Consider the following 14566-nt stretch of genomic DNA (forward strand, 5'->3'; position numbering starts at 1 on the left):
GCTATCCTTCGAGTACGCATAAGGTAAATTCCTTATTTCAAAAAAATAAAATACAAAAGCCTGATAAGTTACAAGAACCATGAGTATTAATGATTTAAATATTGATCATCTGAATGAACTACATAGCTGTATTTTCTACACGAGTATGTGATGAATTTAAAAACTTTGCTACAAAATATTTTTACACCCTATGATTTGAACTCTATTCAATAAGAAGATTTCTTTGTGCATTCATAAGTAGTAATGTCTAGTTTTAAAAAGAATATTGTCAACTGTGCTAAACAATAGCATCAAAAACTTAAAAGACTGTAATTAGAGCTGTCAAAATGGGCCGATTCAAACTCAATTCAATTCTAAAGAGCTAGTGAATTAAATGTAGTAGATTTTTTAAGAATCACACAGTGTAGAAGGCTAATTACCATTTTTTCCTACCCTTTTTCAATTTACAGAAATTCCTTAAAAACATGGTAATCTGGATACATTAATTAGGATTTTATATATCAACAGGTAACATCTAAAACATGATACATTGAACATAAAGATAGTTTATGAATCTGAATAATGTATCCAAATTATTGAATTAATGTATCCAGAATGCTGAATTAATGTATCCGAATGAAAAGAAAGGATTTTTGAAATTTTTTGAAATGGATGAGAGTAATGTAAAATATGATAAAATAAAAGAGTGTAATTGGATAATCTTTTCTTAAATATATTAGGACTGGCCGACCCTTTTAAATAAAGGGCCTATAAAATACCGGCTCAATAAGGGTTGGGACGGATTGACCATTCAATCAAAAGATGGACAACATTGTCCTCTTAAAAGGACTATCGAACATTGATAAACACTACACCAACACATCAAAATTTTACATGTCCATGAGTTGCACACTTTAGTAGAATACTTACAAAACAATAGAATAGGCAAAATACAACAGTTAACATTCATAAAATTCATCAGAACAACATATATTACATGGTCATTTTTTTAATAAACTAGACAAAAAATGAGAAATGAAAAATTAGGCATAAACACAAAAGTAAAAGAGGTCAAAGATTCATATTTATAATAATTTCAATTATCTAATTGCTGAAGATTTGACAAAATAAAATGCTACTTAAAAATTTATAATAAATATTTTTAAAATTTACAACCCACGGGTTGGCCTATGAGGCTGGGCTAAAAAAATCTTGTTTCTAATAGGCTGAAAAAATTTAGCCTAACCCCATTTAATTCGAGGGTTGGTTGGGTTGGGCCGGCCTCGCGGACAAAGCCTTATTGTGATCGTCTTTCTTCCCTGAAAGGATCATTGAAATCTGGAGACCTCTACTGAACGCCTGGTTGAAAAGCAACCGCGTCTGGAACTCTGATACGAATGGGAACCAAGACAAGACCACAATTGGGGCGAATATGAACAGTCCCATGATGCATTCGTATGCCCGTGCCAACTCCATCACTGAATCCCAAATTCCAAGCCCCTTAAAACAGGGCCTGCATGCTTGACCAATCTTTGTACATAAAGGAAGAAATCAGTCACAAAGCTATAATCATGGTCACATGCTCTCACAAGAAGAAGAAAAATTGATCACATGAAGCTATATTGAAAATGTTTAAAACATGCAAGTACATTAGCTATATCACTTGACAATGGAAACAATTTTCATTTCATTCTAGTAGCTAAATGGCAACAAAAGTTGCTTTCACAACATTACCAAGAATAAGATCAGCAACAACAAAGTAATCCCACAAATGGTCTAGGGAGGGTAGAATGTATGCAAACCTAAATCCTACATGAGGTTGCTTCCGATAGAACCTTGGCTCAAGGAAAAGCATTTCAAAGAAGTTCGGAAAAAGAAATAGGAAGCAAAGAGCCATGGCAAGAAAAAGAAAGCATGACAAAGTATGTTGAAAAGAAATGAACAGTAACTACAACAAATTAATAAGGTAATCGAAGAACAAAAACAACAGCAGATAGAAACAAAAATTAAAGGACAAGAGCCTACGAAAGTACATACTAACAAAAATTACTAAGAATAAGATCATTAATTGAAAAGAGAGAAATTGCATACAAATGAGTTAAGAGTAGACTTTAATTTTCTATGTATATCAAATTGAAAGAATGTAAGAGGGGGGATTGTAGATTTAAATTTTTCAATTTGACCATTGTCGAAGAACAAACCAAATTAGCAAGAAAATAGAACAAAAATGATGCTCCGTATGATATACAAAGAAAAGAACTTACAAGAAGAATGCCCCATCCTGTCGGTACAAAGGCAAGAATGGCAGCAAATAGATCACTTATGGTCAGGCCACAAACAACAAATAACACGGTCATGACAGATACAAATCCAAGGAATAGAAGTGCTTTCAGAATTCTGAACATGAGCTGAAAATCAGTCCCAAATCTTCGCCTGCCCATTGATACCATCTATAGCGAGCAAAATCACAAGAAGCATGATTAGAGAAACACATTAAGGCCAACATAAGTATGAATAATTGTTCCTTTATAATATTTTGTGCATCCAGATCAAGCATATAGAAAGGTGCAGTATGAATTACACTGACTGATCAAGTTATAAAGCTAGATGACTGTCGATGAAGCTGATATTTTGCAATTGAAAGAACCTAGATATTCTGTGGATAGACATAACTAGGAAAGATAGAATTATGCAATCTGTTTAAACACCATTTCACCCCATCAACAGTAATACTATGGTAAATATGATTACTTCAGTCACTTCCTACATATTCAGCCTAGTTAAGTTGTAATGTGTCAAGAAAACTAAGAGGTAAATACCTTTAAGACCAGAAGAGCGGTTAGCATAACAAACCAAGAAAGTCCATACACCTGTATGAGATGATTTAATGGAAACCGTAAGACTCTTCTCCAAAAAGGAGAGATGAAAGATAAAACTAGAATGACAAGTTCCTACCAGTAAACTTCTGCTGCCATGAGCTATATCAAGGTGATAGACAATTCCATACTGGTAAATAAAAAAGCGGAAGGCAAGGATAATGTCAATCACTCTACCCCTTATATTTGTGTGTTTGAGATGTTCCTGCTCCCCGTTCCACCAAGATTCCCAACTTTTATCCGGCGAAATCCCAATACCTCCACGATTTCCCATCCACCTCTTCCAATCTGTCCAATCATCTACTGTCTTTTGCCAGTCGAAACCAGATGGATTGAACACAAAAGGAGCAAACAACCAGGAACCTACCAGGAACCACATTGAAATAGTAACAAACCAGTACAACTGTGAAGTACGATATGATTCCCCATAGACTTCATAGACAATTAACAGCATAAACAGCTCAAGCCCCTTGACAAAGTGACTGCGAGAATACATCCTGTAGTTATCTGCATACTTTGCATGAAAAACAACAAAGCCACGACCAGTTGCTCGATATTTAGAACCTCCATGCAAGATTGTTCTACCGTAATAATGTGCTTTTGTTCCGAGTTGGAATGTAAAAAATACAGAAGCAAGCTGCAGCTGCATTATTATAAAATCGCCCAGGGCCGTGCGAAATCCTCTCTCCAGCCCAATTTCCATTACCATAGGGAGTACAAGCAACAAGCCCAGCTGAAATACCGACGAAGTAGCCATAGCCTCTTCAAGAGCTTTGGACTGACGAACTGTGGGATCCTCCAGAATTCGCTTTTCCAACCCACTCAAGACCATATATAACCGTCCATAGAGAAACACATAGACAGTAAGCACCGTAACCTGGGAAATTAGACTCCAGAATAAAACTCCAGTTGCCAACAGATATAAATGGAAACAACAATTCTGAAACTAAAGGAGGAGACAGAAACTCATTTTTTCACAGAGGACTGGATAACTACTGCTATTGTAGCAACTTGAGAACACAAAAGTGTCTGAACTTCCTTGAAGATCAATAAAGGTAAGGAAGAAATCAGCACTCGGAGCAAGTACAACATAGTCTGCATAGAGAGCTCAATTCACTCACATCAATGAAATACCTGACACATGGTGTCCAGTTTTCACTCTTTAATCAAGCTTTAATGATTTTTTGTTTATCGATTGCTTAGACGAAAAAATGAAGTTAAAGGCTAGACAATCTACAACAAAAGGCAACCATTGAAAGTAAAATACATGTTCAGTCAAATAATTAGCACATAATTCCTTGAAGAATGTTACATATTTTGAGGTACAGATTGAAATAATATTTAGGGTAAAATGAGTTATACCTTCTTATTTATGGATATATTGTATACCTCTCATACAATTAAACTTATGTGTACTCGCATTACCAAGACCTCCTTAACCATAATTTCCCGTGAAAACTAAGCTGAAAAGCTGATGTCATCTTAAAAGTTTATTGAATGCCAAAACAGCACTTGCTTGTATACTACAATTAATTCATGTACTTATTCGTACTGTAAACTTCTGGTTGAACCAGATCACAAAATGGTGGCTAATACAAAAGCGGGCCAAGCTCCGCAATGGGTGCTAACACAGCTCCTGTTACATGCAAGTAGTTAAAGTTATGTCTCTGTTTACATGACATCGGAGCTGTCAGGATAAAGAATGGCCACCAATATTACATTCATCTCATTAGATTAGACTTATGTACATTTTCTTTGCTTATATTCTTTGTAGAGATTTAACATATTCTTGTACTAATATTATACAACAACACCTGCATTCTTTTAAACTGTATACCAGAAGATAATACTGGTTAAAATCAAAGGCACTAACTACAGATTATAAGTTATTACAAAAGCCTCAAAAGTTAAATTCAAAGTGATCACAGAAATTTTTCATTTTTTGTCTTTAATTCAAAAACAATTGCTAGGTCAAAAGTGAACCAGATTCTAAACAAAAATTATGAGATACACATTTCAGGACTTAGAAACGATACTATAAGCTCTATTTTCTTTCTTCATTTTGATATTTCCATATTTTATCTCCAATTTGATTAATAAATCTACTACAGAATTCTGGCCTAATAGTTACAGGTTATTCATTGAGGAAAATATTAAGAGGATCATTCCTAACCTTATCCTATTTGTTTTTTTAGGGTAGTCTTTATTATTTTTCAGCTTGGGAAATTTATATTGCTCGGATGAACAATCTATGAGAAGAAGAAAACTAAATACTGTTTTCAATTTTTTTACTGCAAAAGAGTGTTTCTTAAAGAAAGTCTAATCCTTTTCACTACTATCATTCCATCCTTTCTTTTACTTTAACAAACATCATATTCGTGTTAAAAGACTCAAATATTCCCATTTAATAATGGAAAGAATTTCAAATTAGAACAAGTTGGCTTACTACATGAAGGTTACTTCAATTCATTAGGTTACTCAAAATGTTGACAATATTTGCTCACATAGTATACAAAAATATATAGTGATAAGAAATAGAACTTGGGCTTAACTCAACCTCAAAAGCTAGCTCAAGAGATGAGGATTGCTCAAGACTAAATAAAGAGACCTTCCCATCCCTTAATAGCCAATGTGGGAAACTCAACACACCCTCGCACACCCAGACCTGGAAACTGGAGCATGGACAACATAATATTGAGCTCACATCGGTAAATTTGGAACTGGGATGGGTCCACTCTGATATCATGTTCAGAATTGGATCTTGGCCCTAACTTGACCTCAAAATCTAGCTAAAGAAGTGAGAATTTCCCAAGACCATATAAAGAGACCTTCCCATCCCTTGATACCCGATGTGGGAGACTCAACATATAGTTATGAGATACGTGTATTGGTGGGAGGGTGCAAGTAGCCTGTGGAACAAGCCATACCAAGTGACTACAACCTGCACTATCATATTCAATCCAAAATTTGAAACTGTACCCTCCCCAGAAATATTACTTTGATTATAGGTGGAGTTGCAGAGCCTATTATCTTATTTTCCACATGGAGTAATATCTAGTAGGTAATGACAGGATCAGTGTTTATAATTTTATATTAACACAATAGCTAAAGGGTAAGAGAGAAAGGGGTTTAAAAAAAGATGAAATTATTACATATTACAAAAGGGGATGATTTTGAGGAGGAGGAGAAGGAGCTAATGAATGTCTTAAACATATGTTTTTAAAAAGAGAAGATACTATTCAATCAACTTTGAAAAATGAAGGCTTTTTTTCTTGAAGGAAAAAGGAGAAGATACATCCTTGAAACACGGACTTCTCATTTCTGCTACTGGTTCCCTCCCTCACTTCTTTCATTTCCTTAGCAAAAGAACTAATAAACCCATGACTCCGAAATTGAAATTCTAGAAGGCATTGAATAGAGTTAAGACAGTATAAGGGCTTATGTGATGTTTTTCAGAAATTTTTAAGTAAATAACAGTTTGCTCATCCCCCAGAGTGCATTAATAGGCCATAGGCCACCACACTGACGTCACAGTTTGATTAACTAAACCTTAGACCCTCAAGCATACCCAGTTATCCACTCTAAAATTTTGGAAAGAGACCCTATAGTACCCTATTAGACTAGTTTCGTATCAATTCATAGTTCATGCTAAGCATTTGCTCATATGTGTAACCCTTCAACTCTTTAGCGGTCTACTTGGAAACAAGAGAGGAAGCAAAACTTGATACTGCAATTTCAACAGTTTCAGAGTATTTTTCAATGGTTATCAAACTTTTACAGCGCAGTTGTGTAATGTAGTAATAGCAAGCAATTTTTCATTGGCTGTTCAAGATTTTTTCTTTGAAAAGGGTATTATTCTCCTCAAGCTGATTTAAATTATAGTATTCCTTTTCCACATAAGATTATTTAACCCTACAGAAATCATTAGTCAAGTATTGGAAGTTCACCTCTCTCTGTAAGTTGCACACTAAATAGCTCAGACTTGTTTTTACAATCAAGCAGTATGGAATCTTATAAAAATGCATTAGTGATATTCCAATTTTTTTAGAAAGAATCATAATGGCCCTTAGAGACTGTAAGTTTTATATATTATATTATCTTCTCCTCATCGTTCATTATAAGTTTCCTAGCAAAAAACTACTGCAATTACCCCATAATTTTTGTGTTCTATATAACTAGATAATTCCTGCGTACACTCTACCCTCCCCAGACCCCACATGGTGGGACTATACTGGGTTTGTTGTTGTTGTTGTATATAACTAGATAATTCCTGCACCAATCTTTATATTTAGGTTCTGTATAGCTGAAGGAATTAGCTTAGCTTCTCACTAGATAAATTCTTTCGTACAGTACAATTGTAAAGAGCTGCAAGTGACAAGCAATAAATGCAGGGACAAGCCCGAAACTTATAATGTGCTTTAAAACTTGCCTCTTAAATACCTAAGCAGAGGTCACTACTACATTACCATCAGCTCTTTATCGAGCCTCCAAAAACATACAGAGACATCGCATGAATCTCTAAGTATGTGCTTTTATATTCCTTTTTTGGTTCGTCAACTTCTTTCATCGTGTGTTTCCAGTGTTTTATTTCTCAATGCTTTTCTTTGGTAATATTCCACTGTATAGCTCAAAAGTTGTATATAATGTGATGCATCAATTGTGCTACATCACCTAGTATGGTTTACTGGGGAAAATGTTATTAGATTTTACAACAGCTAGCCAGAAACCCTGCTTGATTTATCAGTCACATAGTTCAAAGATTTTATGCAATGAAGTGTATGCATAGCACTAAGAGCAGTTTGCATACCATGCTGCTGAAGTAGAAACCAACTGTGGTGAAGTAGAACGACAACATCCTGTAGAAGTCAAATCGACGCCCAAGCCTATAGACATCACGGCTCAGTGTTTGTTCTCCATTTCCATTTGCCACCTTTGCCTCAAATTGAGAGATCTGATTCATCCCCACATCACGACCCTTACCTACTTGGATGTATTCATGATGTGTTACGAATCCTCCTCTTAAAGTTGAATTATAACCTGAAGATGCACCCAGTTAAGTACCAAAATATGCCTTAAGAGTTTCACCGTTAAAGAAACACTGTCCCACCTGAAAAAATATCTTCACTCAGGTTAATTGTTTTAGAAGCTTTGCTAACACCACCTCTTGTTACATGAAAGATTCTGTCAAAAATATCAGGATGACCATAATGAAATCTCACCCTGTAAAATTTAAAAAGAACAAAAATAAGTTTTGAGTAAATCTTTAAAAGAAAGAACAGAAAAATGTAAATAAAAAATAGCCCAAGTGAATTGCAATTAAGAGTAAGGATAGTCATATCATAGTATCCATTTCTGCACAGTTGGATTAGAAGGTTGATAGTTGAAAAGGCAAGAAACCACAGGAAGAAGCGTCAAAGAAAACTTCTAATTTATGATCTACATGCAACCGTTACTGGATGCCAATTGGTCGAGTACACGGACATATGCAATATATTAGTAGGACAACAAATTTGAGCAACTTACTAGAGCTAAGTCCTGAATAACAAAATTGAGACTGACAAAGTCAAATTGTATCCAAAAAAGAGGTGAAAAGAAAAAGAAAAACAAAGAAACAAAATGAAAAGCCTATTTAATATTGTATGGTGTAACTAAAGTGTCAAAATGTAGATAAATATATAGCCTGAAAAGCTTAGGCTCAAAACCAACACCAAACCAGGAAAAGACTCTTCAGTTTTCCTACTTTAGAACCAAACAATCCAGTTATGGTAAAAATAGCCTAAACTAAGCCAAACAAATATTCATCCCGAGTCCAGAAAGCTCAACAAGAGAAGTGAACTTAAAGAATCAGTTCAAAACATTTACAGTTGCACAAGAACAGTCATGTCTGCATAACTTTTTCTGCAATAGGACTCTTGCACTGCAAGAGCTGAAGAAACTATCTCCAGCATTAGTTAGTGCTAAAGAAAGAATAGTTGTACATATCTAGGATTTCCTGGTATATGTCAATACATTTATGTATAGTTGATAGTATGGAGTTGCTCTCAGGCACTTTTATCGCCAACTGGCCATGAAAGCACAGGCCTGGCCATGAAAGCACATCTGGAAAACTAAAATACCACACAAAGTAGACTGTTTTGGGTGGCTACTAGCCAAAGAAACAGCCTTTGCACAGGACAATTTGATGAGAAGAGGGATCCCATCACATTCAAGATTTTCTTCTTTGTGGAGAAAAAGCAGAAATAGTTAACCATCTTTTCCTTTACTGTAAGATAACACCACAACTATGTAGAAGTATCATAAACCTCAACAGGATATCCTGGACCGTGCCTGGTAAATTATGGTGAGGTTAGAGAGGCTCTAAATAGTTGGGAGGAAACAAGTTTACAGGCAAAGGATAAGAGTAGACGGAGAATTGTCCCTGCTTGCATAAGGTGGACAATCCGGAAGGAAAGGAATTCCAGATGTTTTGAGAATGTTGAGAGTGGAGTGCAGAAGATCAAGCTAAACTTCATCTTGCTTTTGTGTTTTGGTGTAATCAGATTTCCTTAAATGATATTGTTTCTATTGTTGACGTTTTAGATTCAATATAGACATATAGGATGATAGAAATTGAGAGTGCTTTTGTAAATATGGTTTCACTGCAACCCATGTACTGATTTGTTTATTTGATATATAGATATTGTTACCAGTTACCAAAAAAATGGGTGCTCTTTCTAACCGCTTAAGCTTTTAGATGAAATAGTCACATACTACAACAGGTCCAAATTTCATATTGTCCGTGCTCCAAATGTCTAGCCCTGGCATGCTGGGAAGAGGGGAGGGACTAAGGATTCTTAGAAATTGATCTCTACAGGCTATGTGAAGACAGAAGAGCAACTGGGTGATATGTTCACGAAAGCCTTATATGGAACCCGAGTACCAACATGATTTAACATTAAAAACATAGCTGTCCATATATAGGCTTTGCATGCATATAGTGATAAATTTATAGGCAGATGATTTGTACAAGTTACCTTAGTTAGAATCTCCTGTACATGTATTTATACCTCTGATTCTTAGTGTAAAGATATGGCACTTGGACCTAACTTAACCCCAAAAGCTAGCTCATGAGGGGAGGATTGCCCAAGTTTATATAAGCAGACCACTAGTCCATTCCCCAACCAATGTGAACTTTTACTCGCTCTAACACCCCCCTTCAAGCCATCGTGGTCCGAGAGCCCAAATGGGGATAGACCTGGATCCGATACCATGTAAAGATATGGCAATTGTGCCTAACTTAACCCCAAAAGCTAGCTCATGAGGAGAGGATTGCCCAAGTCCATATAGGGAGACCACCGGTCCATTCCCCAACCAATGTGGGACTTTTTACCCAAAATCAACTTCAATATGTTTAGTTCTTTCATGATACACCGGATTTGAGGCAATATGAAGAACTAGCTTTTGGAGTTGAGTTAGGCCAGGTGCCATATCTTTACATGGTATCGGAGCCACGTCCATCCCCGTTTGGGATCCCGATCCACTCTCCATTTGGACCTGGGCGTGAAGGGGGGTGTTAGAGTAGGTAAAAAGTCCCACATTGGTTGGGGAATGGACTGGTGGTCTCCTTATATGGAATTGGGCAATCCTTCCCTCATGAGCCAGCTTTTGGGGTTGAGTTAGGCTCAGGTGCCATATATTTACACTTGGAAAGAACAATACAAGAAATTACTCTATATTTTTTTTTAATTCCAGTTAGGCTAGATTATAAGTACCTGGAAAGTTGATGTCCTTAAACTGATGACTACCATGTGACTGTCAATTAATGTTCATGAACAAAGCAGAAAAGGGTTTGCAAAGTTTAGCTGGCTAATACTAATTTCATGCAGAATAAGTGGATATGTAAGGCAGAGAGCTAGGAGAAAGCAAATGAAAAAATCATTTAACTTTCTTTCCTTAAAAGAGAGAGTCAACCGGGGGTCTTTCAGAAACAGCCTCTCTACCTCCCCGAGGTAGGGGTAACGTCGACGTACACTCTACCCTCCCCAGAACCCGCTTGTTGGGTTACACTGGATATGTTGTTATTGTTGTAAACGAGAGAGTCAAACAGCAATCCTGAAACTATATTGTGATGGCCAAAAAGATGTGGGGGGAAATGCTGTCACTCCAAGCAAATTTTTTGACCACCAACCAGCACAAAAATTTAACTAAAAGAATAAATGCTTAATACAGTAGTACAATGGACCTGAACATTAGCAGCTTCAGGTCATCAACATATTATACATCAGCGGAAACATACTTCATTGGATGTCAGTAAGATGACTCACCTTAAGGGGTTTGCCAAAATTCTTTGTCCGATTGTTACAAAACTGGTCTCCTGATTGGACATGAACCAAGCAAGCGAAGAGACACTACAACAAAAAGGATAAAGTAAGCAGTTCTATAACCATGTGAGCTATCAAGGGCTTATAACATCAAACATTGCGAACCTTCCAGTAAAAATATGCTCCCTTAAACCTAGTATTGTTGGTCTTCGCTTCCTATGAGGTTTCAAGAATTCTTCCAATACATTCCTCATCTTGAAAGCTTCTTCAAAATAATTATCCTAGAAGAAAAAGAAGTTAGGCTCATAGTACATAATTAATGAAGAAGCAGAAAAATTCAAAACTTACTTGATTCATATCTATGGTTTGTAATGCTTCTCCTCGAGTAAAAATGATGGCATGATTTTGATTTTCAGGTTTCCCTTCCCCAATTTTAGGCTGGCCAGGAAGCTTGATACGGTATATTTCCTAGCATGGCAGCACAAGAAGACACTTACTACTTATTCCAGTGATATGAAAAACAGAAAGATCACATTTTGCACAAATTGATCGCTGAGGAAAAAACATTTGTTGACAAAATCTCTTTGTTTCACTTTGCAGTCACACTCATACCTCATCCAATTTATCACCTCCCTTCACCAGTACGGAGTAGTAAACCTTCTCAGACTTCCCATTAACAGTTTCATCCCGCTCATCTATGTAAGCAACCCGTAAAGATGGATACCTGAAAGGTTCAAAATTAGAAATAAAGATACCCACTTCATTCTCCTAGAAGAATAGTCACAATTTCCAACTTACGTCAACATGAGATTCAGAATATTGACATAACAACTACGGTCTCGCTGTTCACTGGACTTCTTCTGAGCACCATAGATCTGACAGGACACAACATATGTGAACTTCAGATCTGCCAATGCCTGTGCACGCTCCTTCAAAGCTCTGTAATCTGTTCGATTCATATCAATGATCCGATATCCTCCAAATATTGCTGCCAAGTAAAGGGTAGATAGTTAAAACCAACCACATCCAACTCACAGTATCACAGATATATTGTTATACAATGAAACAAGAAAATTCAAACAGCACCTTTGTCCTCTGCAAAATCCAGAAAGTACTGAAGCTCAAGAGCCTCCCTGTAGTACATCATTCCTCTCACTGGAATTCCACAAGCACAATACAAAACAGAGAGCATAGTTGAGTGACAACAAAATATACAGCCAAAAGTTGTATGGAATATTAAAGATGTTATTGTTATTTGACCTGTCCTTGCAAGTGTCTGTCCTCTGTACGATACCCAGTAACGAATTAATTCATTCTCGTCTTTACTTGAGTATTCAAGCTTAGGATCATTGATGCGGTCCTCAAAATTTTTCCATTGATCTATTTCATGGCCAAATAAAGGCAATCGAGATTAGTGCTTTACCTATGTTGCAATGTGATACTGTAATTAACAAGCCACAGATTACACACTCACCTGGATATATCTTCTGAAGGTAAAACAGAGTGGTAATACCATCCTCATTTTCCTTGTTAAGTTCCTCATTAGAATAGAGAACATCTTCATTATAGTAAGGAGTCAAGACACTGAACAATAAATAAATATTGAAATTAGTTCTGCAACTGCAGCACAGCAAGCGGACACATAGTTGCAACATGAGAAAATAGTATGAAACATGAATATCACGCATTTTAAGATATTTAGAGGAAGAATTTAAAAGTAAGACGGTAAGTAGAGATTTGGCATTTTCAAAACCAATCAAGTGAACAAACGAAAGCAAGAAGTTTCTCAAGTGCCTATTGTCATTCATTTAATATATGAAAGTGAATCCCCATATTTTCTACAGAAATTTCTTTTCAATTGTCGTTTTATTAAAAAATCTTTGCACCACAGCTGTCAAGTATCTGTACAGAACAAGCATCTGTTGAAAACTGCTACTCTAAACCTGTTATTCAGGGAGTGTACTCCCTTTATCCCCAAAACTTAATCTGCTTTCCTTTTTAGTCCTTAGGAAACTCATGTTCTTTCATTAATTAGAAAAAGTTCTCCTTCCGATATTCAAACTATTATAATCAAACAGTATTCTATACCATGCCATACTTGATGTCACAATTTCAACTAACTACACCAATTCTTCATACTTCAAACTATAGTTCTAAGTACTATAAACCCAAATATCAACTGTACAAACAGTTTACTCTTCATCTCATATTTAATGGGACAGTGAATGAAAAATAAAAGAGTGAGCACTTCCCTCTACAATCCTAAAAGTCGTATATCGAGCATAATAGTGGACAGGCGTCTTTTAATTTATTGTTCACTTAAAACAGCAAGTGGGAAGATGTTCCAAATTGGAAGAATTAGCATTCATTCCATCCGTAACCACAAAGGTTTGCTTTGTGCCACTACGAGATTCATTTGTCAAACAAGCACTTTAGCAACGTGGCAGGCAAACATAACTTTAGTTTCTGATCTATAGCATCAGCAATGCTTCATAAAGAAGAGGAACATAAAACTCACCAGCAAAGCAATATAGGTCCTTTAGTTCTAGCTCAGAACTAACCTGAAAGAAAGCATATTACGAACTTTTGGAGCATCTGGCATTTTCATAAACAGGGAGTTTGCGAAAAAAGTAATTCGACGGCGAGCATCCAAGTTTGTAGGCACATTAATAGCAGACTCTTTCACAGTCAATAACAAATTAAGCCTGATAACCTATAGAAAAAAATGGAGTATAAAAGACGCAGATAAAAAGCATTGGTAAGATATAAACCATGATATAAAGAATTGACGAAGAAACAAAGCTCAGGTTCAAAATACCTTTTCCTTCCAAGATCTGTTATGAGTAAGATAGATATTTATCCTTTCAAATCTCTGCTCCTTTCTATCAATCTGGTGAGCTCTCTCCAAAATTCTAGGGAAAAAAGAACAGAAAATACAAAATTGTACATCATAATTGAAGATGCTCATCACAGTGCAGATTTGATTACTTAAATCTCGTGTCCTCTGAGAAAACTAATTTCTCTCAAGAACTTACTCATGGCCATCAACCATAACATCTTGAATGATAATTTCCATGATATCTTGGATAAGGTTAATCATAGGGGATCTTTTAGTCTCTTCATCTTCATAATCTGCCACCTGTAAGTACCACAATCAAACACAGAATGTACTATCAGAAAACTTAGCCTCCACAATTTCATCAAAAATGCTGAATTCGAGATGGAGAAGGAAACATTTAAATCATGTTACTTGTTTGTGCATATACATGTATTGCACTAACCAGAAGATTCAAGAACCTCTCCAATTTATCATTCAGTAAGGGCAACCCACTCATCCGAAATTTCCTTAAGAACCTTTTTTCTTTTATGCTGTCATCTATTTCTTTGCGTATCTGCTCCACAACCCTATAA

General features: G+C 36.0%; 1 protein-coding gene across 1 annotated transcript in view; it reads right to left on the bottom strand.

The window, feature by feature from the left end:
• Positions 1 to 1041: 1041 nt before the first annotated feature.
• The window catches only part of LOC129891095 (callose synthase 7-like), a 31795-nt gene continuing 18270 nt past the window's right edge, over positions 1042 to 14566 (bottom strand). The window contains exons 25-42 of the mRNA XM_055966350.1: positions 14437 to 14560; positions 14191 to 14294; positions 13974 to 14067; positions 13717 to 13868; positions 12630 to 12739; positions 12416 to 12535; positions 12242 to 12310; positions 11954 to 12143; positions 11768 to 11879; positions 11504 to 11623; positions 11321 to 11436; positions 11159 to 11242; positions 7963 to 8075; positions 7663 to 7892; positions 2935 to 3732; positions 2799 to 2849; positions 2244 to 2429; positions 1042 to 1509 (exon numbers count right to left, since the gene is read on the bottom strand). Coding sequence (XP_055822325.1) covers positions 1231 to 1509; positions 2244 to 2429; positions 2799 to 2849; positions 2935 to 3732; positions 7663 to 7892; positions 7963 to 8075; positions 11159 to 11242; positions 11321 to 11436; positions 11504 to 11623; positions 11768 to 11879; positions 11954 to 12143; positions 12242 to 12310; positions 12416 to 12535; positions 12630 to 12739; positions 13717 to 13868; positions 13974 to 14067; positions 14191 to 14294; positions 14437 to 14560 — 3052 coding nt within the window. The 3' untranslated portion in view covers positions 1042 to 1230. The remainder of the gene's footprint in view (positions 1510 to 2243; positions 2430 to 2798; positions 2850 to 2934; positions 3733 to 7662; positions 7893 to 7962; positions 8076 to 11158; positions 11243 to 11320; positions 11437 to 11503; positions 11624 to 11767; positions 11880 to 11953; positions 12144 to 12241; positions 12311 to 12415; positions 12536 to 12629; positions 12740 to 13716; positions 13869 to 13973; positions 14068 to 14190; positions 14295 to 14436; positions 14561 to 14566) is intronic.

This window comes from Solanum dulcamara, chromosome 6 (assembly GCF_947179165.1).
Source record: "Solanum dulcamara chromosome 6, daSolDulc1.2, whole genome shotgun sequence".
Lineage (NCBI taxonomy): Eukaryota > Viridiplantae > Streptophyta > Magnoliopsida > Solanales > Solanaceae > Solanum > Solanum dulcamara.